The following is a 27,496-nucleotide window of genomic DNA, read 5'->3' on the forward strand; positions in this document are numbered from 1 at the left end:
AATCCCAGCTGGTGTGTCTACTTTGGTGTGACCAGATCCCTCTCTGACTGCCCATGACTGTCCCAACCAGATTTCCTCTGGCCACAGTGAAAGTTTAAGCAAACTAGAGCACATGTGGTCACCTCCTTGTGGACACCTGAATATGTCCTGGCTTTGAACTGAATCCCAGCCAGGCTGCCAGCAGGGGCCAGCTCAGGAAGAAAGCATAGCCAAAGAGGATGTGAAAAGGAGGGCAGGAAGCACAGCTCCAGATTTTGCTAGCAGGCAGCTCATGCCATTAAGAATTGCTCTGTGGTGAGGTGGGCAGTGCACAGTGCAGTCACCAGGGCAATAACAAGATACCACACAGCTGTTTTCATTCAAGTCACGTCTGGGAGCACAGGGACAGCAGAGCATAGCCATCATGGAAGAAAACTCAGATTCATTCACTTTCCAGCCATCTGAGGAAACAAACAAACCAAATGAGTCCAGATTCCATTCTGTGGACTTCGGGTACTCAGGAAACTGGGGCATGACTTCATCCAGCAGAAAGGATGAAGCTCGTTCAGCCTCTGTAGTGCTGCATCCAGCAGCTCGTTCAGCCTCTGTAGTGCTGTAAGAAACCACCACTTCTCTGCACAGTGGGGGAGCTCGTGTTTTTAAGAGAAAAAGTGACCTGTCAGTCACCACTTTCAATATGTGATTGTCCAGAAGTTCCAAGGAAGTGTACAGAGGTGGCAGCACTTCAACCTTGAAAAATTTCTTTCTCCAGATAATTTTGTTGTTTAATAGTGGAAGAAGATGTGGACTGTCACTGTGAGTGCATGAGTCAAAGAAGCAGGTGGAATCCCCAGTCAGTCTGATTTTCCCAAGAGATGGTCACCCTATGCTGTACCCCTAACAAGCTGTTTATTTAAGGCATTGGCAGATTTTCCCCTCGCCGTGCATTTGCCAAACCACAGCTAAGAGCTTTCCATTTAGCCACGGAAGGAAAATCTTGAAAGCAATTCATGAGTCTACACTAAAACCACTAGAGCTATAATTAAATCAACTCTTAAAGTAGTGTAACTCTTTTTATGGCTGAAATAGCAGTCTTTATTTTAAGCATCTTTGGAGAAAGAGGAGGAGAGAGGCAAACATTTCCATGTGAAGGCTTGGAAACTCCTTTCAGTGTACTAAACATTCACCAAAGCTTCCTGTGAGCACTGGAGTTTGTCCTTTCCCTGCTGGTTGGATTTTCATCCCGTTTGACCTCCAGCAGCCGGCTGAAAGCCCTACTACAACCCGACAGCAGTTATCTTCGGGTCAAGGACATCGGGGACTGGGACGTGCGCAGGACACTGCCCGGAGCTCGGAGAGCGCCGAGGACGGGCGGAGAGCGGGAGAGCAGCGAGGGGCACAGGGGCAGCCCGGGCGGCCGCGCCGAGCGCTCCCCGCTCACGCCCCGCGGGCGCGGCGCACCTGCGGCGGGCGGGCAGCCCGTGCCTGGCGGCGGGGCGGTCACGCCGGAGGCTGCCCGGGGCGGCGCGCAGCCTGCTCGGTGTCTCGGCACGGTCGCCAGCTCCCCGCCCCAAAGCCGCGCCGCTGCCCAGCCCGGCTCCCGGCGCAGCCAGCCCGAGCGCGGAGCGGCGGAGCCCCCGCGGGATGGCGGGGCTGTGTCTCTGGCTGTGCCTGTGCCTGTGCACGGCGGCGGCGGCGGAGCTGCGGCTGACCCTGCTGCACACCAACGACGTGCACGGGCGGGTGGAGGCACAGGGCGCGGGCCCGCGGCGCTGCGCGGCCGGAGCGCCGGGATGCTTCGGCGGCGTGGCGCGGAGAGCGGCGCGGGTGGCGGCGGAGCGGGCCGCGCACCGCAACGTGCTGCTGCTGGACGCCGGGGACCAGTACCAGGGCACCGTGTGGTTCTCCCGCTTCAAGGGCCGGGAGGCGGTCCACTTCATGAACCTCCTGCGCTACGATGCCATGGTAAAGCGGGCCGGGGGACGGCGAGAGGCGCGGTGGGGTCCTCCCCTCCCTCTCTCCCTTTGGGTGCAGGGTCTATTCCTGCCTTTCCTCGCCCGATACCGGTTTTTCGCATTGCCGCCTCCTCCGGTGCGTAAAGTTGCATCAGAAAAGGCTATAGATAATGCTAAAATCGTGGCCAAAGGCAGGTGAGAGGCAGGCGAGGAGAAGGGAAGTGATTTGGTAATGGGTAATGGTCTCCCGGCCGAATTAAGTCGAGAGCTGGCAGCCCCGCGGGCAGGCAGGAACCGGGAGATGATGGAAGGCTACCCGGAGTGATGCAATGGAACTCTCCTTGGCAGATGCGGGCAAGGGGCTGGACGGGCTCTGTTGGAGAGGGGTTGGCAAGCCATGGAATGACCCCAGCAAAAGCCAGGCTAAGAGTCTGGTCTGAGACAAGGGAGTTAACTCTGCCTGAGGCTCGAGCCTGTCCTGCTTCGGTCCTGCGGGAGGGCACAGGTGGCACAGGTTGGCAGTGCTGTTTCAAAGAGTGGAGATTTTTAATTTTCATCAATCCCACCCTGGTTGTGTCCAGTCCCCTCAGAGCTGTGCTCACGACAGGGTATAGAAGGGGCTCTGTACAAACAGCCCAGAGATCACAAGAGCGCCTTAGTGAGGAAGGTTTCTGTGGCCGTGCTAACCGCGCACCTTTACTCTGCCTCTTTTGGTCATGCAAGTGCTGAGAGGAAGGCAGAATTTGTGACTGAGGTTGGGGGATGTCACTCCATGTCCTTAAATCTTTTGTCGCAGGGCAGTGTCTTATTTTGCTTGTGTACAATCCCGGAAAGGAGAGAGATCAAAGTCATGTTTGAGCATGACTACTGTTGTGAGAGTGACTGGAACTTTATTTCATCCCAACTGTCAGCTTGAGGGGAAAATCTTCTGGGCATATCACATTCTCTGTCTTCATCTTTTTTGCTTTGTCTGGAAAGGACGGTGCTTTCATTTGCAGGTGAAAATGGCTTCACCTGTGTATTCCCTCTGCCTCAGGACAGCTGTGGAAGGGAAAGTCATGCCCCAGTGCACTTTCTTAGGCTAAGCACCAGACATACAGGTCTGTGAGAGATACTGCTCCCTGTTCACGTGCCCCAGTGAACGGTTTTTAGTTGTGAAACATTAACAGGGTCTTTCCTCCCAATGGTGATGGAGAGTGTGTACATTCAGGACTCATCCTCACTGAGAGCTGGAGAGCACCTTGGGATTCTGCAGTGCAAGAAATAGCTTGAGGTGGTTTTTCCTACTTTCTTCATAAAGCTTTCTGCTGTCTGTCAATTTTCAGTCTTGTGCTTGCTGGTATAACTGGTTCATGGGCAGCCTGTGAGCCTGTACAGTTCCTGATTTTATCACAAGAAGAAATTTTTTCAGGCAGTGTTGAAGTACTGTTCAGTTTTAGAAAAGTTATGTAGGAACAATCTGGTTTTGGAGATACCATGAGTTTTTTCATCAGAATAAGCTTTAAAAAATAAACTCACCCCATACCAGATATCCAGAGGCTTGTGCCAGATGTGAATTCCTTAGGCGAAGTAGCCAACCACCTGTTCTCTGTGGAGGACCAGTATTCTATTACAATTTGAACAGAAGGTGACAGGACAGGTGCTAAACGTTGTGTAGCTTCTCAGTCTTTCTCTGCTGCCAAAGACCCTGAGGAAGAGATGCCCAGCGTCGGGCAGTGCTGCAGAATCTGTTTCTATTTTTCTGTCTGTGGACCGTGGGGTCCGTGCAGTGGGGATGGTGGCTGGGTGGGGGCACAGGGAGCAGGGCAAGAGCCGCACTGAGAAGGGTGAGATAGTGCTTCTTCTTCAAACAGAATTTGGGAAACCACATCCCTGACAGTAGGGGTGGGGATTACTGAAAGTTTAGAAGTGGGCTACAGGGCTAGGATTACAAACAGGGTGAAGGAGTGAGCATGAGTCATTAAAGATGTTCCAGGATGCGGGCAGGAGGATTTAGGACAGCCTGGAATCATTAGAGCTTTTCTCCACAAATAGGAGAAATTTCCTTTTTTAAGTTTCTTTTTCTCATTTATACCTGTTATCACTTCCAAACTGTTTTCTCCTGTTTAATTTCCTCTCAAAAAATTTCATGACACCAGCTTTTTTTTTCTGGTGTAATTAAGACTAAAATCCAATATAAATTCCTCAAAGGCAGTAATTGGAAAGGTGATATAAGTCTTCTAGCTTTTCTTTTAAGTTTCATCCTTCTGTTAATTTGAATCCTGATTTTTGAAATATTTTTAGACTTGCTGCTTGTGAAAAACAGGATTATATAATCACATGTTGTGTGCCTGAATATTTCTGTTTATTCCCCCTTGTGACTTGCACTTATGCTGGCCAAAAGATTCAGATTTGGTTAAGGGATATTGCACAGGTGCAGAGTCCCAGGAGCTCTGAGTGTAAGGGCAGTTAGTTAGAATATAGCAATCCAAAATGGTCCACATCTTCCTCCTCAGAAAAGGAGCAGCATCAAAAGTAAAACCGTATTTTTAGCCATCAGTGATTTCTCATTAACAACTTAGTAACCACCCACACCACAGCAAAAGTTTTGATTAAAGCTAGTGTCATAATGGATGTGAAATAATCCAAATGCAAGACAACAAAGCCAAGAGAAACAATCTTTCCTAACTGGTTGGTTGGGTTAGAATTTTGGGATTTTCTTCCTCCAACAAGCTGGTGGCAGTTATAGCCCATTCAATTTCTTAATTCATTTGCAACCTTTTTTTTTTGTTGGGGTTTAATTGCATATTTATGAGAAACAAAGGGCATGTGCACTAGACAAAAGGAAAGAGCTTTTTACCATTCCAATATACTCTACCAGTCCATAGATATCTTTTCAGAACATCCAGACAGCATCAAGATTAATATTTTTTTTTCTCTCTTTATTAGTATTTTTTTATGGCAAATTAGATTGCAATTAGAATACAGTTAGAAATGGAACATAGTTGGAGTGCACTGTGTTTTCCCAAGTGAGGATTTTTTTAAAGATAGTTCTTGGTTCTTTTGGAAAAGTGCTGCAGCAGCACACAAACAATTTGGCTCCTTCCCAGGGGTGTGAGCAGTGTTCTCACCAGTGTCAGCAGGAACAGCTGATTTCCAATGCAAGTTACTGCTGATATCCTGAAATTTCCACCAAGCCGTTGACTAACTGCCTGTGAGGATAAAAGGAGCCAGGAATCTTTATCTGCCCAAGAGAAAAACACTGCCAACCAATTGACTGAAATATTGAGCTCCCAGACCTGTGGTGGCTTAAGGTGCTTCTTGGTTTGGAACATAATCAGGGTTAATACAGCCAATTCCAGAATAAAAACTGGGGCAAGCACAGCTGGGTATGTGGGCTGTTTAAGTAGAACAGAATGGTACATAAGCCACCTGAGATGATGAACGCAGCTTTACCCATTTAATTTCAGAATGAAATTTTAGGACACTTTTGCTTGGAAGAGTTGGCCCATTGGCTTTGGTACCTCTTACGTACTTTGCTCCAGCTGCAACCTGAAACCTCATATAGATTTATTATTTACCAGGTTAAACAATTATAGTGTTTCTGTGGCTACACCTTTTCCTTGCCTAACACCTAAATGTGCTACAAAGTCCTGGCGTGTATTGTGCTTCTGCAAAATGCCATTTATGGAGGTTTTGCTGGCTTATCACCAAACTTGCAGGAAAATTAGGCTGAGTATGAAAAAGGGACAGGTAGGGGAAATTTTCCTCAAGGTAAGTCCCTTTCCAAACCAAGCATTCTCATCTGGGTGGTATTGCCGTGCTAATAAATAAACAAGACTGCTCGTTTTGTGTGGCAGTCTCAACATTTCACATGTTAAGTGCGCACCCAGATATGTGCACACACATCCACTGTGAGTTGGCTCTGGGGACTCTCCCTGACTGATAAACATTACATCTTCCATAGGCAAGTAATGATATTGATGGAGGATAGGAAATGATATTTTCTTGTTGCATGGTAAAGCACAGAAGAACCTTTACTAAGTGCAACGTAAGTATGTTTTAAAAACTGTTGTCCAAGCACAAAGCTCTTAAAATGCAATTTTTATTTAAAGAACATGGTAAATATCAATGACAATATTTGTTTTCTTCAGTATTTAAACAACATATTTTCCATACACAAAATATATGTTTTCCTTTCTGGTAATTATTAATCCTCTTTTTTAGAGCTACAGGATGTAAAATGAATGGGTTTTGATCTGATACACTGTCACAAACAGATAGGTTTTGGATTTTGAAATCTGTATCATGTATCTGTATCACATCATCTGTATTTCACATCTCAATCCATGTAAGAGAGTCTGAAAAACAAAAACCTATATCTAAAAAGAAAAACAACCCAACCACTTCTGTGTTCACGAGAAACAGGAATGTGTTGGTTTAGAAAAGTTAGGATTTTCTTTCATAGAACATAGACTTTGTTTTCTCAAACATACCTTGTATATAACTTATAAGACTATTTACACCAAATAATTGATGTAGAGTTTCATATTTTCTTCTTGTTTTCGCAGGCTTTGGGTAACCATGAGTTTGATGAAGGTGTGAGTGGATTATTGGATCCTCTTCTTAAAAATGCAAATTTTACAGTCCTGAGTGCAAATATTAGAGGGAAAACTCCGTTAGCAAACGAAATGATGAAATATGTTCATCCTTTTAAAATAGTTCATTTTGACTCAGAGTCAGTTGGAATTGTTGGCTACACTACAAAGGAAACTTCTTTTCTTTCCCAGCCAGGTATGTTTTCTTTAGTATGTTTTTGTCCTTTGTTACTATTTTGCTTTTGCCTACTTTTTTAAATCCAAAGATGAATGTTTGCAGCAGAAAAGTAGGAAGTCTGTTGTTTTATCAGTATCTACTTGTATTACTCAACTTTGCCTGATTTTTAACCTTAAAAAGGCCTGATAACATTAAAACCCTCTTTTATACAGACCTGGACCATATCTGTGAATATCAGAAAGTCACTGAGATTGCAGGAGAGCTCAGGGGTTGTTGGGATTTTTACTCTTGCTTGGGTTTTTAAAGTTGTATTCCATGATATTTTACAGTTATTAATCCATTTAAATGAAAGTTAAAACTTGAATACAACTTGTCTCTAGCATGAAGTGTGACATTTCTCTATGTGTTGAAATTTTGTTCTTGGATGCCTCCATGCCTAAAAACAAGAAGAGGTTCCTACTTGTTTTTGAAGCAAAAGTTGCCCAAGATGTTTTTAGCCTCTCAAAATATTTGCAGAAATTTGGCTACAGAAGAAACACCCATCCAGCTTTTACCACAATTGCTTCATTCATGAGTAAAATTAGAATTGATGAGGAAGAAGACTTCTCAATTTCTGACTATTTTTTCCAGCTTTTCAGGGGGTTTGGTTTGATGAGGGTTTTGTTTGGGTTTGGTTTTTTTGCTAAAATAAAATGGTCTACTGGAATGAGAAACCCATTTAAATCAGCTGTAGGAGATATGAGTCACTGCCCGCTTAGAGTTCAGCCTACATGTAACAAAAACAGAGTTTCTTCCCTGGGTTTTGCAGTTAGGGATACTCTTAGCACTGCTTTGAAACACTTTCACATTGAAAAGGGACTTCATATTATTATTTCATGTTATTATTTCTCTTTCTGTTGCTTAGTAATACAGAAATAGTGCATTTTCCTGGAAAAAAGGAATATTATATTCTAATATATTCTAATACTTGGAGGAAGTATTAGAATATAAAACTCTTCCTTCTGTGATTTTTAATTCCAATGCTGTATGTTTAACCTGTCAAGAAATGGACACCTGAGGTCTGAATAGACTTATTGATCTCACTTCTATTTTTTTAGTGATGTGGTTTTGGGTTCCTGTCTTTTTGTCTCCCCGCAAAAAAAGAAAACGAATCTGTTTTTTGTGAAGGCAATAGAATTTTACCTGTGCCTGAGGGCATGAGGGTGGATATCATCAGATATCATGGTAGGTTTGAATGATGACAGCCAATATTGTCTTCTCATACGGAGTAATAAAATCTGCTGCTGCTTTTCTTCCAAACACCTGTGTCAGGGCAGTGAGATCATCAAAGTAACCATCTTGCAAATAAATACACTAGGTGAAAATCCAGATCGTACTGGAATGATTCTATGAAGCATTTGAACACATTTCCAATAACATTCAGACATCACAACCAATGCCTCAGTGTGCTGAGATACTGTAAGAGACCACAGCTAGACAAAAAAGCTGTGGTAAAAGGGAAATCCTGTTAGCTCCATTGAAGGAGCTGAAGCATCCCTAAGGAAGTATATCCCACAGTGTAACTGAGCAAAAGGCAGAGGAAATTTTAACAGCAACATTTATAGTGATCAGAGTTTTTCTAATTTTCTGCTTTGCCTTTTTGGTGTGTGGAGGAATATTTAGAAGCTTTGAAAATGTGAACTCAGGACACATTAATACACCTCAGTGACTATGTCTTGCCCGTGACCTAGCAATCCTTCAGACTGGTAAAATCATGGCAGACATCAGGCTAACTAATTATCAATCTAATTCCTTATATTCAACTGATAAGGGACCTTGCTAATTTTAAATTCAGCACCTTCCTTATCTCTACACATTTCTTCCAGATGATTCCGTTTTCTCTGCCTCTGTGTGCTTTGGCATGCTCTACACTCTTAGGGCATTCTCAAGGCAAACAGGAAGCTTGAGAATGCTGAAACATGAATTCCTACATTACTGCCTTCTGTGGAAGTATTTTGTGAGTGTGATTTCTTCTATTGTTAGATCTCCATAACTCCCACTCAGCGATGAAATTACAACATGTACTTTTCATAAGAAAAAAGGTTATCAAAAGACTTGAACGGAATATAATGTCCTTAAATCTCAGTGTTTGCATTGGGAGGGACCAACTCATCTCTGCTGAAGGAACTGTTAATGCCACTGTTTGGAAACCATAGGGATGGGAAACACATTTACAGATTACAGCCAACTGGCAGTTCTTCTGGAGTTCTCTGTTTTGCTATGTGCAGCTATCTCAGCTGAGTGTCCAGCAGGTTTTTCTATGTCCTGGAAGAGTAGCTCATAACTTGGCACACAGACACAGTTACATGTGTATTTACTTTCTAGTATTTGATGGTTCCAGCCCACTTGCTTTAGTTCTGTAATGTTGTTTGGTCCACCTTATTTTTGTATAAGGTGTAAATACAAACCTACTTACTCTGTAGTAACCTTATAGGGAGCAAAATATTTACTTAAACTATCAACTTGGCAGAGTTTTCAAAAATGGAATTTTAAATTTCATTTATTCCACTTTATTTTGGCTATCATGCATAATATTTTTAACAGGCAGACGGTTCTTCTCCCTTGTTCAGTTTGGGTGTTTTTTCTGAAACTCTACCTCACCTAAAAAGAGGATGCCAAATCATCTTAAAACTTTGAAAGAGAAGTGGAATATTGACATGAGCAATAAGTTAGTAATTTTGAGTCAGATTGTTTTGGAAAATGCCCAGATGAGTGCTAAGCAGTATGCTGCTTTTTGCCTGGTTTCTTGGAGAATTGAACACTGTGTAATTGCTCTTACAGTCCCCCACTGTAAAACTTTCAAACCTGCGGGCCCATTTCATCTCAACTCCATCAAATACTCCAATGACCAGGATGCAGAGCTGTGTGCAGTGCCATGGCTAGGCCATGGAGAAGGGGTGAAAGAAGCCCCTGCAGCCCCAGGCAGAATTCCCTTTCTGAGGGCAAGGCAGACAACAAGGACATCAGTGGGTGGGTGCATTGGCAGTGGGATGCCCCACCCGAGCTCTGGTGTCTGTCTGTCCTGACAGGACAGTCCTGGGAGAGGGATGGGCTTACCTGCATGGGATGGGCCTTGTTCTTTCCTTCATGATGTGACTGGGTCAGTTTGTTTTGATACCTTTTCTCTACAACTGCCTGAAAGAAGGGTGTAGCAAGGTGGGGAACAGTGTCCTTCTCCTAAGTAACAAGTGACAGAGGAAATGCCCTCAAAGCTTTTCCAGGGGTAATTTACTTTGGATTTTTGGAAAAAATTCTTCTTGGAAAGGGTTGTCAAGCACTGGAACAGACTACCCAGGGTAGTGCTGGAGTCACCATCCCTGGAGGTGTGAATGTGGCACTCAGGAACACAGTTTAGTGGTGGAATTGGCAGTGCTGGATTAATGGTTGGACTCTATGATCTTAGAGGCGTTTTCCAGCCAAAAGGATTCTATGATTCTGTGGGTTGAAGACTACAAATGACAAAAGACAAAAAATTATTATTATAACATGTCTTCAAAGCAGAAGATGCATTTGTAGGCTGCAATGGTGTAGAGGCATAAGAGAGCTGGTGCTGATGGGGACAGTTTTATGTCATGGACCACCTGGCTACTGGCCATGGCACAAGTTAGCCCACAGGCACCTGCATGCTGGCACAGCTTGTCAGTGGCTCGTTCCTGCTCTCTGTTTGAAGAGCTCAGCTCTCTTTGCAGAACTGGTCCCCACACCAGTGGGGTGCAGCTGGTCCATGGTGGAGGGAGGAGTATGTGAGGAGCCTGTGCTCAGGGATCAGTTTTTGCACTTCCCTTTCTGCCAGCTGCTCTGCATCAGGCCCAGCTGCTGTCGATGCAAGGATGTGCAAAGAGGGGCCAGTGGCTTCCTTCAGCCTGGAGAAGAAGGCTAAGAGGGAACCAAATGCAGTCTTCCACTGGTGTAAGGGGATTTTTTAGAGAAGACAGGGATAGAGACTTCCCAGAGGGGCAGAGAAAGGACAAGAAACAATGGGCTCAAGCAGAAACAGAGGGAATCATGGTGGGACTTAAGGAAAAAATTTGTCATGGTAAGCATGGTTAAGCCATTAAACATGTTGCCTAGAGAGACTGGAATTTCAGCCAGCTCAGACTAGACCCTGAGCATCCTCATTTGGCTTTCAGTTCCTGCTTTGATGGGTTTTGGACTACATGGCTCCTGGAGGTCTCTTCCAACCTCAATTAACTTCTGACTCTTTGATTCTGAGAAGAGGTCCACAGGAAGAAAATGTGGGGATGCACTGCACAATTCACTCTGCAATGTGCAGTACAAAGATTCCCTCGGGCACTAACAGAACTATTGAATGGGTGTGGTGCTGAACCAACTTATGTAAGCCTCTTTTATCTCTTCCATTGTAGCAGCTTCCTCCTCATTTCCTGAAACATTTTGCAGTGGATTGTGGATTCGGTTCACTCCTCCCTTTGTTATGAAATAATGTAAATCTTTTTACTTCAAAGGCATTTTTCAAAATGATTTGATCAAAAAGTTCTGCAGGAAGGAGAGGAATTAGGTAGAGGAGGAATTGGTAGAAAAGTCACTTGGTTGTCTTCACCAGAAAGTCGAAGTTGAACCTGTCCTTAAGCTTTACTCTTAAAGCTTTGTCAGGGAAATTATCCTCTTACATAGGAAGTCCTTTTGTGCAACCCAAACCACCGTGCCCAGGATAAAAACGCCTGTCATTCTAGTGTTCATGTAACTGTTTGTCACATTAGAGTAATTTCAACAGGCACAGAAAACTTGCAGAAGGACTGTTGGTTTCCCAACATCCTTGTCCGGAAAAGGTTTCCCCTTTCCAGACTTTCCGTTCCTTATGCTGTTGTTTCAGGATGGTAGCTCAGATGTGTGCTGTGCTGTACTGGCATTACTGAGACTGGTTCACGTTAGGTGAGAGTATTTGTATCAAAAGGCAATTCAGAGCTTAATGGAGGACTTTGAAGAAGCTGCTTTTTAAGGCCTTGAGGAGGGAGATAAAGGAAAGAACAAGATGAACATGCAGTAAAAAGTGAGATTTAACTTGCGAGAAGATAGATGATCTCCAAAAAATACAGTTGGGGAAGAAAAAAACTTTGTGATAGAATACAAGGGTTTATATGCAAACATATCAGTTTCCTTTCCCTAGTATAAATAATAAAAGTCATTCAATTTTTGATCCTACCATTGATGCCACTGATTTTTTTATGGAGTTATAACTTTTTTTAATGTAGGCAAGTACATACAGCTTGTTGCAGAAATGTTGTATTAGTCTAAGCACACAGGTGCTCCTGAGAGGCTGAAAAACAATGGGTCAGATCAAGAGCTTGAACCAGCTAAGGATATTTGAAAGGCACTGCCATTCAAAATCCTTTTAATTATACAGACTAATCTCTGATGTCAACTACTTTATTTCAAAGTAGCAATTAAGGTACTTTGTAAGTAAATTCTTTTCGTTTATTTTCTTTTTTTAAGGGGATGATGTAACCTTTGAAGATGAAATTGAAGCATTGCAACTGCAAGTGAATAAACTCACTGCTATGGGAGTGAACAAAATAATTGCACTAGGACATTCTGGTTTTACCGTGGACAAAAATATTGCTCAAAAAGTAAAAGGAGTGGATGTTGTGATTGGAGGACATACAAACACATTTCTCTATACAGGTATTTTACTTCTTACTAAAATGTTGCTTCTGAAGCTGAGCTGAAACTGTTTTTAAACTTGGAGAACTTTCACTAATGTAGTTTACTGCTGGCTGCACTCAGCCAGGTTCATAGCTGGTACATGTCCATAATTTCTATGGAAGAAACCAATTCAAAACTGCCTGTGCACAGCAAGTACCACAACTCACTGAGAGCTTCCATAATGCTGTGGATGTTCAAGGTGACCTATGCAAAGTGGGGAAGAGGAACAAAGGTAGTAATACCTGTAAATTACTGCTAAACATACCATAATTTAAGCTCACATCTATAAAAGAATAAATTGGTTGTCTACTTTTAAACATGCATGTGACTTAATCAGAAAAATCAATCATAGAAGACTTCAAAACAGCTATGGTGTTGATTTTCTCTATAATCTGATTCTATATTCATAGGTCTTCATTTAGTCTGACATTAAAATACTTTCCCCAAGTTTCATCTGTTTTTTTCAATACCTCTTTTATTCTTCTTTATTCTTCTTTTCTCTAGAGGCGGATGTCATTCTAGAGATAAACATTGCTAATCTGTTTTCTCCTGCAGTAGTGCTACTTTAGGTGACACCTACCATCAGCAGCTACCCCAATGCTGTTACCTTCCCCAGAGTGTAAGGACACAAGTCAAAGAGAGGCTGTTTTGTTGTTCTGTTTGATTGATTTTTTAAAATCCTTTAAATTTAACAGAAGCTTTAATAACTGGTTGAGACTATAATGGGAATTTTCTGTGATTTTTAGAAAAGTTTCCTATGTGCCCTAGTCACAGGGATAACATTATGTACCCTACCCTAGGAACTTGACCACTTAAAAGGTTTGCACTATCATCCTCTCCTCTCCCTATTCATCTCCTCTCTTTCTCATGCCCTTTTTTTCTTATCTGCACTCTCACCTTTTGTTATCTTACTTGTTAAAAAGAAACAACTGCATGCCACAGTTGCACACTGAGCAGATCAGAATATCTCTTGAATTTGGCCTCAGGGAATAACTTTGATGACCAATCTGGAGGCACAAAGCATTTACACACCTACCTACAAGTCAGAGCTCACAAACACTTTGCATGGTGGTGCAGCAGAGAAGTAGCCAAAGTGGAACAAAAAGCAGGATGGAACATCCCAATACCATGTGTCTAAGAGTGACCAAGGGGGATGGTTGAGGGTACTGGATGAGCCTGTGGAGACACTTCACTCAGATCTGCCCATGTTTCCCACCAGTTTGCAGCTCAGGGACTCCCCAAGATAGAAATTATATTTTGATATTTGCTGGCTCCATCTCCTCCTGACTACCTTCAAGTTCCACAGCTGCCTGTAGCAGGGCTTCCAACACTGACCTGCACAAGCCACAGAGACCTTGGTCTTGTCTTGGGGTGCAGCATGCAATTTTACTGAATTATTTTTGAGATGGGAAAAACAAGGATGGATTCCATATCCAAAGTGTGCATTCCTTGTGGATTTACACAGTGGAATCCGTATTCTTTTGCACTGTGTTGTGCACAATGTCTGTGGAGAGTGTGCTGTGTTGGCCAATGCCTGTAGAGATTTTTGTGCCTCATTGTGGTAGCCACAGTAGTCAAAATACCTTTTTGGGTGTGATCCAAAGAGGTGCCACATGTCACAATTTGGAACCATGATGTGAAGTGCTGCAGGAGCTATCTGAGCTCATATCTTGTCTAGATCTGCAGGAGTTTGCAAGCACACCTCTAGTCATCCCAGAGAGTAGCCTGCTCTGATCAGACTGGATATGTCAAGCTGTTCCAGCCCTCCTCCTTTGTGGCTGTCCAAGATTCACAGTGCCAGAGAGAGCACACTGCAGGAGACTGCAGCCTTCAGGTTAAAAATCTCAGCTAGGAATGAGTTCTGGTCCCTTTTCCAAGGGCTCTACTCTTTTGATGAAACAAAACTCTCTTAATACTTTATTAATACTGGCAAGGTGAGAAAAATAATGTCTGGGGGAGATACACCAAAAGTATCTATTTAGTCTAAACATGATTTTTGACAGAATGTGGTCTGAGCGTATAATTTTTATCCCAAGTGCTGTGAAACACATGCTCACCCGTTCAGGAGCATCCTGAGTGCATTTGTGAACCATGCCCTGCTGAGTCAAAGCCACCAGTCAGCATTCCCAGAGAAACAGCCACATCTGTGGAGGTGATTGCACTGCAAAGTAAAACATCTGATTCAAAATGTCTTTCTGCATGTCTCAAGCTGCTTATATTAAGCTTATAAGCTCTCATTTAAATCAAGAGGTGCAATCAATAAGTGTCAGCAGAATCTGGGTGAATGTTCCAGCTCAGTCTAAGTGGAGATGTATGAGCTGTTCAGCCTGTTCTGTCATGGAAGTTTAGAGACATACTGCCCATGGAGGCATTTCCACAGAGAAATCTTAATGTAAGGGTTTCCTCTTGGACTAGTCCAACCTGTCTCTAAGATATTTGCCAATCTCCAGTTTATCCACAGGTTATAAGGCAAATATTGTCCTGACTTGTTCAGGTGTGCATTTGGTTTGTAGAACTGACTCAACCAGCAGTGGTAGTTTTGGGTTAGAGCAGTTGAATTTCTGGTTTTCATCAGAACTGATGTTATGAAAATGTAGTGTGTTGGCTAAAACAGGGTTAGAAATAGATAAGTGTTACATGTTCTTCAATCACCCAGTATGAATTTGTGCATTGTCATGAAGCAGCGTCTCATGCCTTGACTGAGCATGAATTCTAGTGCTGCTGGGGTAAGATGCACTGAATAGTATTTGCATTTCAGAAGGAACATATTTATCTTACAAGGGAAAGATGTCATAGTGCTAATTAATCCTGAAAAGAAGCATCAGAATCAGAAAGTATTTTGTTAGAAAACAAGAAATGAGTAAGAATCTGGACAAGCCCTTAGCTACACACAGCTGATATAAACTATAATAATGTCTAGAAATAATATCTTTCTAATGCTCTGTTCATTTGAGGACTAAAGAAGGACAAGAAATCAAAACTTATTCCTTTTTCAGTTCAGAAAACCCGAAAGCCACTTTTGCTTGCATAAATCCTGGAGAGGCCTCATTAGCTACAGGATTTCTTAAATTTTTCCCTAAATAAACAAATAGTTAAGTGGCACTCCAAGGAACCAACTCTGTTGGCCTGGCTGAAAGTAGAAAATCTAGTTCTGTGGTAAGTTTGGTTCAGTTTGTTGCAGCTCCCCTCCCTGGAGAAATAGGAGGGATTAGAGAGGAATATGAATTGTACTGGAGTTCTAGCAGGAATATTTATCATGCTGCTTATCCTAGGATTTGATATTAAGTAAACAAATGTAAATGGAAGGAAGCAAGTTGTTCTGTGAGCAGTGGAAGTGAAGAGGCTGCTTTCCTCTGGATCCACCTCCTCTGCACCTGCTCCCCCCGCCCCTGCCTTGCCAGCAGCCCTGAGCTCACCAACACGCGGGTAGGAAATGCCACCACCTTTGGGACAGGAGTCAGCAGCAGGCTCTGAGGGAGCTCTGTCACACAGCACGTGATGGCTCTTGGAGCTACCCAGCCTTGGTCTGACAGTGGGGCAGAAATAAAGACAGGAATAACAGCAGGGAGAGATACTACTCAGATAATGTTGTCAATACACAGATCATGTCAAGGAGGCACGGAGAAGACTGGTACCCTTGAGGCAAGAGCTGTCCTGTGCAGGTCCAGTTTTCTTTGCCACTTTCTGCCCTGTGTGGCTTCTAAATCCTGTGGCCAATTGAGCTCTCTCTTTTTCTCTGCCAGTGCCTTCCCTTAATCTGTTTCCAAGTTCTATCCCTAGTCATCTTTCAGAATTTGCAGGTTGATAGGAATTTTGAATCCATGACGACACAACTTTAATGCTAATGAAGGTTGATTTTGCAGAGGGTTTACAGGCTGTCTGAAATTTTGAAGGCTGTTTGGTATAGTGAAAAAAACTCAGCTGGCTCTATGTACAAATTCACAGAACTGTCTGCTTATTAGCAGTAAAATTCATTAGACTTTTTCAGACCAAGAAGTCTGATGTATGTTTTACTCTGATTCTTACTTTCTGCCTGATGCAGAACAATGTGGTGTGAAGGCTCAATAGTAAACTTTTTGTCCAGTGGCTGGTATGTTTGCATTACTGAGGGGTTTGGATTGCAATAATTGGAATGAAAAGTTGCTTTGTTGCTGTTGTGATGTGATGTCATGGCGGAGTGTGCAGTCATAACTTCAAAAAACACTGTGGTAGTTATTTGAGTTCATGTCCTGAAAACAACACTGTCTCTTATGAGATAACTGAACGATCAAATGTCTGCTTGTTAGCCATGGCTGTTTCTGTCCTGGCTGGCTTTGCTAAGGCTGAGAAACATTTGAAATGTCACTGTAGTAACTCCTTGAAGGTCGCATGAGCTGAAGAGCTGCTTTTCATGCTTGTTCTGTGCAGGCACCCCACCCTCCACTGAACTGCCTGCTGGCCCCTATCCATTCATGGTTGACTCAGATGATGGGAGGAAGGTGCCAGTTGTACAAGCTTACGCTTATGGAAAATATCTTGGTTACTTGAATGTTACATTTGACAAGAAAGGAAATGTAGTTGAAGCAGTTGGAAACCCCATTCTGCTGGATAGCAGCTTTCCTGAAGGTATGTGGACTAGGCATTTGAGTTTTCCTGCAGCACTCTGCTACAATTCAAGTCTTGTCATGTTAAATACAATGTCTGAATAAGAATTCAGCTTTCTTTCTGAGCTTGCCCATTCTCTTCTGTGAAGGGTTCAGCCTGTGTAACAGTTGAATATGCATGCATTCAGAGTGTGTTTTTATCTATTTAAAATCCCTGAAAATCCTTTTTTAAGAGTTCAGGTGATACAATACCCTACCACTTTGTAGGACCTGTTTTAGCTAGTCCTGTAATTGTGATTTAAAAGATTATGAGTACTAATTTACAGTTTTGCCACAGGCTGGGTTCTTCAGAGCAGAGTTTAGAGCAATATGGAAAGTGGAAATGTTCCAGGAAAAACTTGAGCTATCCTGCCAAGTGCTCTGCCAAAGTGCAAATACAATACAAAACTGCATACAAACCCATGAGTTCTTGTATGCAGTTTTAACTCTGAAACATTTAAAGAAATGGGAGGAGGAGAATCTCTCTGTCGCTTTTTGTTTGTAACTCCATCTGAGCTCTGTTAATTGGGTTTTTTTTGGTCAGCTCTGCAATTACCCAGGGCCGGTTTTCTAATCTGTTTCTTCTCCAGTTTGCTGTATGAAGTTGTGAGGTTTTATCCAACAGGTAGAACTAGGTTCCACCTGAGTATTTGTAAAGCAAATAGTTTAAAAATTATTTGTCAATACATATTGACTGTGTTATTCTCACTACCTAATAATGTAGTGAGAGTCTGCATATATAAGTATTTTTGGTTTCTTTCTGAAATAATTAAATTTTCACCTGAGAGACAGATGTGCATAAAGAATTAACTTCTATAAATTGTTTATTCCCTGACATTGATATTTGAGCTATTTTTCCTTTTAGCACAACATTAAAAGGAGGAAATTACAAACAGCAAAACAAAAAATTGCTTCAAAGACCAATCTCACTTGTATTTTTAAAATTCTCTCACCTGTCAAGGTATGTACTAGAAACTCCATCAGTCAGAGGTTAGAACAGGACTGGGCAAAAGTACAGAGGCGGTAACCTTGCTGTGGCACAGGACTGGATTATTCCCTTGATTGTCCTGTTCTGCCTTCTCCACTTACAGACTTTTTTTGAAATGAATATAGTTGCCATGTTGCTTGAGAAGTTTTTAGGGAAAGTGCAACCTTTTAGAATCTTGAACCTTTTCTTTTCCTAAGTTTGTATTCACTGAAGTGTCATTAATATGAGATATGTATGATGCATATTTTACACTTTTATATTACTTTACAGATGAGCACATTAAGGAAGAAGTGGAAAAATGGAGAGAAAACCTGGGGAATTATTCTGAAGAGATTGGAAAAACTAGTGTTTACCTGAATGGTACAAGCCAAGCATGCCGTTTCCAGGAATGTAACATGGGCAATTTGCTTTGTGATGCTGTGGTAAGATGTTTTCACCACTACTGGTGGCAATTGCATCTAAGGGTTACTCCAGCGCTGTCCAGTTCCAAACTATCAGCACATGGGCTCTGTGCCTGCTTTTCTACAGTGCAATATCCAGCGTGTCCCTAGAAAGACCTGGCAGAAGCGAGGCTGGAAGGAATGCTGCTGCAGAGAGTCAGCAGCAGTTTATTCTTTGTGCACAGCCTCACAGAGAGAACAGCTTTTTCACAGGTGCCTTTGAGGCTGCACTTTCAAGGGATATGGCAGTCTGATCTAAGGGCCCAGCAAGGAGGAGAGCTCAGCTCCCCTGCCCCTCTCCTGCTGCTAGCCCCTGCTCACAGCACTCACCCTCTGTCCTCTCATTACTCACTGGGCTTTGCTGTCACTTCAGGGCACCAGCACAGAAAACAAGTCTGGGTAATCTTCTGTCAAGCTGCTGGCAAGAATTGTCCCCCTGAAGAGCCCCAAAGGTGCCAGCTGAAGCAAGGAAGGGGTGGGAAAGGCCATGAACCCAGCTGGGCACAGAACACCCCAGCACAGAAGGAGCCACCAGCCCCTGCTGTGTTCTGACAGGCGCTACTGAGCTTCAACAGTCACATAACTCCAGAAAAGTCTTTTTACAAGAGGTCACTTCCAGTTTTTAAACTTCCTGAGTTTGACTGTTTTACTGCCCTGCAGCAACATCATTTCATTTAAGTGTTTCAGGGAAAAACATTCACTAATGTAACTGTTTCCAGAAAATTAACTTTCCCATAAAGGGAAAGTTAAGGGACAGTTAATAATCATGACTTAGATATGTTCCCAAAGCTATTTATCTAGTCCATGGTATTGCTCTTATTATAGTCCTCAAAATAATTCTCTATTTCATGAGCTGCTTTTCAAATCAGACTAATGTTTGGGAATTCTGCATACAGTTCTCCTAGAATTGGAGCATCTTGCTTTTTTTTTTTTGCTAGATTTTTGAATATCTTTATTTGCAAAAATGTGAACAAATGCCTTGGTACTTTTCAAGCTTAAAGAAATCTGCAATCTTTCAGAAGTTTGTAGATTTTCTTGCAATACATTTTTTCTGAGGAGATCAAATTCGATTTTAGCTCAATCAATGTCCCTAGACAATCACCTGCAGTCATCAGCAGATACATAGATTTCTCTTCATGTTGCCTGGCCAGTTCTGTACTTGCTTTCCTGTCTGCTGACATGTGGTCAGAGGTATAAAGGTAAAAAATAGATCTGCCTGTTCCATAAGCTTTAATATTTAGAGTTGTCCTGAGAAATGGAGAGTTTGTTTTGACCCAGCACAAACCTTGAATCTTCTGCAATTCTCAGAGATCCATTTAGTTCAGTGATGCATCTCAACCAGTAACCCAAAATCTCAGAATAGAAAGGTTGACAGGCCTAGATGGCATTTTACAAAGGACTTTAAAGGGACTCAGAGGTGAAAAGACTGTGAAATTGGTAACAGCACTGTGTGAGCTCCTCTTTTAAGCTGCCTCAGCTCAGGGCTGGGAAGTTGCAATCCTTTGATTAAGAGTTACAAACCTAAGCATGGCTCTGGCCTCAGGGCATGACTTTGATGAGTAAGCTGGAGGCACAAAGCATTTACACAGCTGCAAGTCAGAGGTCACAAACACTTCACAAGGGGTGCAGCAGAGAAGTGACCCACCTGGAACACATGACAGGACCATTCATCCCAAAGTTTTGTCTCCAAGAATGACAGTGGGGATGGTAGGGGATAAGCATACTCCTGGACAAGCCTGTGGAGCTTGTCAGATCTGCTCAGATCTGCCCGTGTCCCCCACCAGCTTGCAGCTCAGGCATTCCCAAGGCAGAAGAAGTCTCTTGACATTTCCTGGCTCAACTGGAACGTGTGAGGAGAGCAAGAAACAACAACAGGGAGAGAGGGAGGGAAAAGGGGAGGGAGACAGTGGGGATTAGCTCCTGCAGAGTGGCTCCACTGCCCTTTGCCTGCCTCCAGCCTTCCCAGCAGCTGGTGGCAGGGTGTTCCACTATGGACCTGCACATCCTGCAGAGGCCTTGCTCTTGTCAGTGCCTAGCTTGCTGCTGCCCACTGCCTGCATAACTCCTGGGGGTCAAGAGGTGCTTGCTCTGGAACTAGCTTCCTATCCACCATCACACCACTCAAGAAGATTTTATAGCCTTCTTGAATACTTCCTTCCATGATCTCTACCTGGTCAGATAATCCAAGTCTACATCATCATTCTACATTCAGAAGTTTTGCGTGTCTTTGGCCATCCTCGTCACCCCTCTCTGGATCTTTTAGGTTTTTTATCATTCCTGAAATGAGAAAAGACACAAATTCCTACCCAGCCTCCACATGCCCTTCTTCATTTCATAGGCTTCTGTCATGTGCTTCCTGTACTTCTCTCTGTAAAACCAAAGAGTTATGGCCATAGTCACTCCTGTATGGAAAGCAGTCCATCCTATTATCCTAGGTCATTTCAGACTTTCCCCATTCTACTCAGTTATTTCTGAGCATTGACACTGGAGACTTATCCTGATGCAACTGGGCAAATATCTGGTCTTCATTTTCTTTGCTATTAAGGATGTCACAAGCAAATTTTATCCTGTCCTTGCATTTGTCAGGGCCTCGCCACTGAGCTGCTGGGAACCCATTGCTGTGCAGAGTAGACTTTCTAATCTACTATTCCTGTTCTTCCACTGTTCTACACCTTTCTGCTTACCCAAGACCATTCCAAATACTAAAAACCAACCACAGAGGAGCTGAAAAAACTTAATTTCTGGCAAAATGATTAATTAATACTTTCCCTAAGAGATTTTAATGAACAACAGTATTTAAGGTCCTCTTCACTTCTCAGTTCCCCAAATATGCTTGAATCATTTGTCTTCATCACAGTCACTAAAATAAAAAAATCACTTTTCCTTTCTTCAGCTGGCCTGCCTTGACCATGCCATAGACACACAGACTAGGGCAGAGCCTGAGAGTTCATTACAGTAAAGGGCAAATATTTTTCATGTTAAGAATTTTAAAAAGCAAAATAGTTACTTGGGTTTTTTAGCAACTAAGTATTTTACAACAGGGCTGAAGATAATGAGAAAAAAGTCAAAACCTTTCTGTGTTTTTTCAGTCTGATTGTACTTGGTATAAATTTCCAGAGGCTACAGTAAGTGAAGACAAAATCTGTTTAAACATTTTCCTTTGGTAGCTTTATGAGAATGTCAGGCGTCCGGATCAGAAGACCTGGAACCACGTTTCAATGTGCATCCTGAACGGAGGTGGGATTCGGTCACCCATTGATGAGCAGAGCACTAATGGTAGGTTAAATTACCAGCTGAATGGCAGCTTCATCAGAGGAGGAGGGAATCAAGTTATGTCAGCCTGAACACAGTAATAGGTATGGGCTTGTTCTGATGGGCTTTGCACAGTGTTAGGTGTGATTTCTCAAATGGTTGTCCATCATTTGAGCACAACTGCACTCAGGCTGACATTGACAGAAGTCTCTAGCATTGTTTGTACACAATGCTTTTTACAATTTCCCTCTCTCCTTGCTGCCTTGGAACAAAGGTCGGTCTCCTGCTGTACAGGGTCATCTGGTATGGTCGCTGTGAGCCTTCTGTAGTCTGCTGTAGAGTAAGTAAATTCTGGGGGTTCTGAATGCTAAGGTTTTAGTTTTTATTTTTGTGATACCACATAAATGAAATGTGAAAATAAACAGCTTTCTCAGTTCAGCTAAATCTTTCTGTAGGACTATGTGAATAAATCTTAACTGGAAAAAGTGCCTGATGTAGTATGAATAGCTGTGTTTCATCCTAGATTGGTGCTTTGTCATGTATTTTAGTAGCTCTGTTCTAATAGCAATACATGCAGTTACACCAAACTCTGATTTATTGGTCTTGATACTTGCTGGACAATAAAAGATATAGGTTCTTTGGGAACCTGCAATAAATATGTGAATCTCACTCCTACAAGCCCTCATTCCCTCATTTTCTGAAACTGTATTTGCCATGTTCCTTGTCAAAAACTTGATGTTAAACAATCCTAAAATAATTCTGTAAACAGGAAAAAGAAACGCACACACACCCCAACAATAACAAAAAACCCAAAGAAAGAAGTGAACAAAGTGTCTTTCCCCCAGGTAGCATTACTGTGGAAGATTTGCTGTCTGTTCTGCCATTTGGAGGTCGTTTCGATATGGTGACATTAAAAGGCTCCACACTGAAAGAAGCTTTTGAGCACAGTGTGAGGAGATACGGAAAAGGAAGTGGAGAGCTGCTGCAGGTTGGAGGTATATTTTCTTCTTTCCTCTTCTCAGTTTTCCAAAACAGCCATCTCTCCTGTTGACCTTTTTACATCTGGAAGGCTTTTTTTAAGAATGGAATGTCAAGCTGGCCATACATCCTCACCCTGTGCCTCCCACATGCCAGCCAGCAGCCACTGTTTGTCTCATTTGTGTTTAATTGAGCCACAGCAGCACACAGCCCATCGCTGCTCCCTTCAGCAGAGACAGTGCTCCTGAGCTTCCCAAACCCACAATGGCATCAGTTTAACACTGCAGTTAACCAGGGGAAAATAGAATTTAGTGTAGCTGTAGCACAGAAATAGCTACAACAAACTCCAGTTTTTAGTTCCTAACTGGCAGCCTACCTGAAATGCCAAACTGGATAGCTGTGCTGAATTTCAGTTTATCAAAATCACTTTGTGCAATTCTCTAATGACTGATGACAGTTTTAGAGTTTGTCCAACTGGGCTATGGAATCGCTCCAGTGAATTTCTAAACATTTTATGGATGAACAGTTAATATAAAAAAGCTACTCAAATCTTTAATTGCAGCTATCTGTATGTTTATCCAGATGTGTATTAGGCTACAGTCATGTTTATTCCTGGTCTCTCTGTGATTTAGTGCAGATTTTATTGTTTAGTTAGCAGAAGAGCTGAACTTCAAGGGCAGGGGTTGATGCATTGCCTCCCTCCAAGCCTCTCATCCCATACACCCTGACAATGTGATCCCTCACACACCACAGACACAGTGTCTCACACTTTCACCAGCTCTTAGGTACCTCTAAGGTGAAACAGGACCAAGCTCTGCTTGCTGCCTCTCCACAGAAAAAGAAGAAAACCAGTAGCTCTGGAAAGGGTTCAGGATGGAAGATGCAGAGCAGGAAGAGTGCTGTGATTGGAAGAGCCTCAGTGCTTTGAAGGACCTTTAGTGGCTTCCTCATCGGCAGGTTCTTGGCAGGGCTGCTCTGGGGGCCTGGCTCTCCCCTGGCCCTGATCAAGGCAGGCTCACAGTGAGAAATGTTGCCTCTCCTACAGTGAGGAGACACTGCCTCGTGTACAGCCCTGGTCCAGCTTTCCTTTTTCAGGACACTGCCTGTTATCCAGAATAGCTACCAAGTTAGGCTGGCTGGCCTTGAAAAAAGTAATTTCAGCCAACAGGCCAGGGAAACGAAAAAGCATGTGACTACAGAAATAAGGGAAGGTATTTTTATCTTGCAGTACTCCAATCCCATGACCAGTAATTTCCTTTTGTGGAGTAGAGATGAGAACAGACATCAGATAAGTAAATGAGGTGGGACAGTGCTCCAGCAATTATTATTTCTCTGGAATGTTCTTGCATAGATGTTGAGTAAGTGTGCAAAGGACACAGGGCATTAACTGGTGTAATTCAAAACAATACAACTCTTGGTCACAGAAAGTAATGCAAAGGTCCAGCTGAAGATGAGGGAGAATGCTGCTTCTGGCCCTGTGTGTTCAACATGCCCTGCACTAAGTGGCATTCCAATGTGTATTTTTGTAGGCATCCACGTGGTCTATGATCTCTCCAGAGCCCCAGGAAGCAGAGTTGTTAGCTTGGAAGTTCTTTGCACAGCGTGCCGAGTCCCAGCCTATGTCCCGCTCCAGATGGATGAAATATACAACGTGACTCTGCCATCCTATATGTTATTTGGAGGAGATGGCTACAGCATGCTGAAAGACAAAAATCTAGGATACAGTAAAGGTAAGGGGGATACAGTCCAGGTAAGTACAGGCTCTAACAGGGTAGCAGGCAAACAACTCACAAAAATTAAAAGATCTTTCTACAGTATAAACCTCAGACTTTTTGCCTATACTCCATGATTAAACTTGCTTCTACCCTGACAGCACTGGCTTGCTAAATTTGGTTGTAGGCAGCAACTCGATTCTTTTTCAGTTAAAACCACAAAAGTTTCAAAGAGAAACATTATCAATTTAGCAGTGCCCAGAGAGCAGTCCTAAGGTTGTGGTAAACCAGAAAAGCAGCAAAGAACACGTAGAGTAGATCTTACACTGCCTTGCACTTGTACTTATTACTGAAAGATGCCATTTTATACAGACCTTAAATTTCCACTGTGTAGAATTATTTAGAAAGACAGAATCATCACCTCCACTGTTAAACAACATGCAGCTCAGGTGAACAACATGGGGTGAAGGGAAAGATGCCAACCTGCTCAAAGGGAATTTTGGCCCAGCCAAAACCAGGGAGCCCCGGGAGCTCTGCAGGCAGCAGAAGGCAGGGTGCCACAGACACCACACCAGAGGTGGAACAGAGGTGTTTTATAACACTGGCTTAAGGTCCTCTAAACCTGCATGCAAAGTGTTATAATGTCTCTGTTTGTAAAATTGGTATAGTCCATTCTTTAAGATGAAGGGAAACTTGAAAAAAATTGAGATTAAAATCCATTATTTCTGAAAACACAAAAGGGGTGTAGGGCTGTATTTTTAAAAAAATGTCTCATAGAAGCCCATCTACATTTTTGCAGAACTTATATTTTTTATATTCTGCTTGTGCATGGTGAAAGCATGCTTTTACCTCAAAAATTTTCCTTCTGGATCTTTGTCACAGGCAAATTTTTTTTTCTACAGGTGTTTAAAGTTGATTCTCACAGGTGCAACTGGTGTTTTAAATTGAGTTCAGCAAAATTTGATTTAAAACATCAGCCCTACTCATGAGACTGAGAAAGATCATTAGGAATAGTGAAAGGCAACAACCTGTAAGGTTCTGGTAAAGTCTTTCAGTACAACAGAAGAGTAAAACTGTAATTATTCTTAAGTTGGAAGGTTAAGAGTTTGGATTAGAAGGGGCTCATTGCATAGTTGGCACCAGTGACCGAAAAGGGTCTCGCACTGTAAAAACCCATGTAATACTTTGTGCTTGTGTGCACACAAGCAGTGCCAAGACTAAAAACTTCTCCTAAAAAAAAGTAAATTTGAAAAAGTATAACCAATAGCTTTGCCAGGTCTACAGCCCTATACCCCAAACAGGTGGGAGACTATCTCAATCTACCTGAACTGGAAAATACCATTGCAACAAATTCAAAACAAAACAAGCCAAACAAAACAAAAATAATTTGTGTGTTTGTTTGTTTGTAAAATACAAGTTGCTACCACAAATTCTGGCTACAAACCACCACAGGTGATGTGTGCTGATTCAGAATGGCAAAGCATAGAAAACAATTTGATTCTTGAGCTAAAACTGGAATGTAGGCAAGTTCTTACATTTTGGTTAAGAGCTTGGCAGATGCACAGAACAGTTTTTTGTTTGTTTTTTTAGGTGAACCTGACGTTGAGGTTGTTTCGCGCTACCTCCAGAGAATGAAGAGAGTTTACCCAGCAGTTGAAGGTCGAATAAAATTTTCTTCTGGAAGTCTTATTGAAGCTAGTCTGACCTTGATCTCTGTATTGTTGACTGTAACATTCTTGCACACTTGATTTTTTGTTTGGAGGAATACAGGAGGAGAGATGATGCTGAGGAAGCTGTAAGAGACCTGTTCTCTTCTGTTACACTTTACAATGAATGAGCAGTGAGGTTGCTGCATGCCCCCTGCCTTGCCTCTAACCTGGTGGTGCCACTGGAGCACTGTGTGCAGGGCAAGGGGGCACAATCCACAACTTCTCTTGGTCAGAATCAGCAGGTACCTGAAACTGAGGTCTCAAAAGCAAAGTTCCTGTGGATACTTACTGCTCAATCATAAAACACTGACAGACTGAAATGGGGTATTATAAATTGTCAAATTCTTTTAGCTGCTTTAGACAGCGAGTTAAGAACCTGGACCCAGACATAAACAAGATTCTAGAAATGGATTTATTATAGATATATATTCCTTTCTTTGGTCTCCACTCAGGGTTAAGATATTCAATCTAATATCTCTATTTTGCTTCCAGTCATATTTATCATACCTACATGAATGCCTGAAAGAGCTGGAATAAACTTGGTGCCATTAAAATCATGAAGTCTATTTAATATGCAATTTTAAGAAGTTTTTCTTTTAGTATTGAAAAAGAATTATCACACTTTTATTTTCCATTAATAAAGGATGTAATGAAAGCTTGACTTGATTTTGACCAATTTTAACAAATTGAGTATTCTTCACTCTTAAATATGACCAGTTTGGGGACTGTATCGAGAGTGAGAACACAATCTGTGACTGTATTTCATATAAATATGCTCACTTTTAAACCTCTTCCAAAGAACAAAGCACAGGACTGCTGCCTGTTACTCTGTATTAGCAACATTCCAAGAAAATGTCAGATACAGGCATTGACTCCTGCAGCAGTTTTGGCATCCTTTGGAAATAGTCAGGTAATGGGGCTTTTTACAGCATAACCTGGCTTTATGATAACTGTGATTATATCTCTTCTATGGGAAGGCTGTGTTTAAAATATAGTTTTAAGAGACAGGCTAGTAAGCATGAAATCATATTAAGTGCTAAATGTACATTGCTGATGCTTTATCAAGAAATGATTGCTTATAAACCAGGGTGAAAATATCATTATTTTTCTAAGATTACTGGGAATTTTGACATCAACATGTTTGGGTTGTTTAATGCTGTTTTAAACTGATTGTTTTGAATAAACCTGCTATGTTTTCCTGAAAGCTCAACACGCTTTTTTTCAACACTGAAGCTACTTGCCTCTTCTATCCATTGCAGTGTAGATTTCAAGAAGGTGCATTGAGATAAACATTCAGGATGCAGATATTTAAAGACCCCATTCACTTCCACATCCATTCAAGGGCTGTGCCTGAAAGGCTCTGGCCCCCAGAGCTGTATTAGGTGTGTAAGGGGTATAGAACAGGG

General features: G+C 42.4%; 1 protein-coding gene across 1 annotated transcript; it reads left to right on the top strand.

The window, feature by feature from the left end:
• The first annotated feature begins 1,082 nt into the window (after window positions 1–1,082).
• NT5E (5'-nucleotidase ecto) lies at window positions 1,083–27,294 on the top strand. Its single transcript, XM_064707493.1, has 9 exons — window positions 1,083–1,944; window positions 6,485–6,707; window positions 12,180–12,368; window positions 16,797–16,994; window positions 18,270–18,421; window positions 21,607–21,715; window positions 22,537–22,686; window positions 24,199–24,399; window positions 25,972–27,294. Exons 1-9 carry the CDS (start codon window positions 1,624–1,626, stop codon window positions 26,127–26,129), a joined length of 1,701 nt encoding a protein of 566 aa, XP_064563563.1. The 5' UTR covers window positions 1,083–1,623; the 3' UTR covers window positions 26,130–27,294.
• The last annotated feature ends 202 nt before the right edge of the window (window positions 27,295–27,496 follow it).

Source organism: Zonotrichia leucophrys, chromosome 3, assembly GCF_028769735.1.
Source record: "Zonotrichia leucophrys gambelii isolate GWCS_2022_RI chromosome 3, RI_Zleu_2.0, whole genome shotgun sequence".
In the NCBI taxonomy this organism is placed as follows: Eukaryota; Metazoa; Chordata; class Aves; order Passeriformes; family Passerellidae; genus Zonotrichia; species Zonotrichia leucophrys.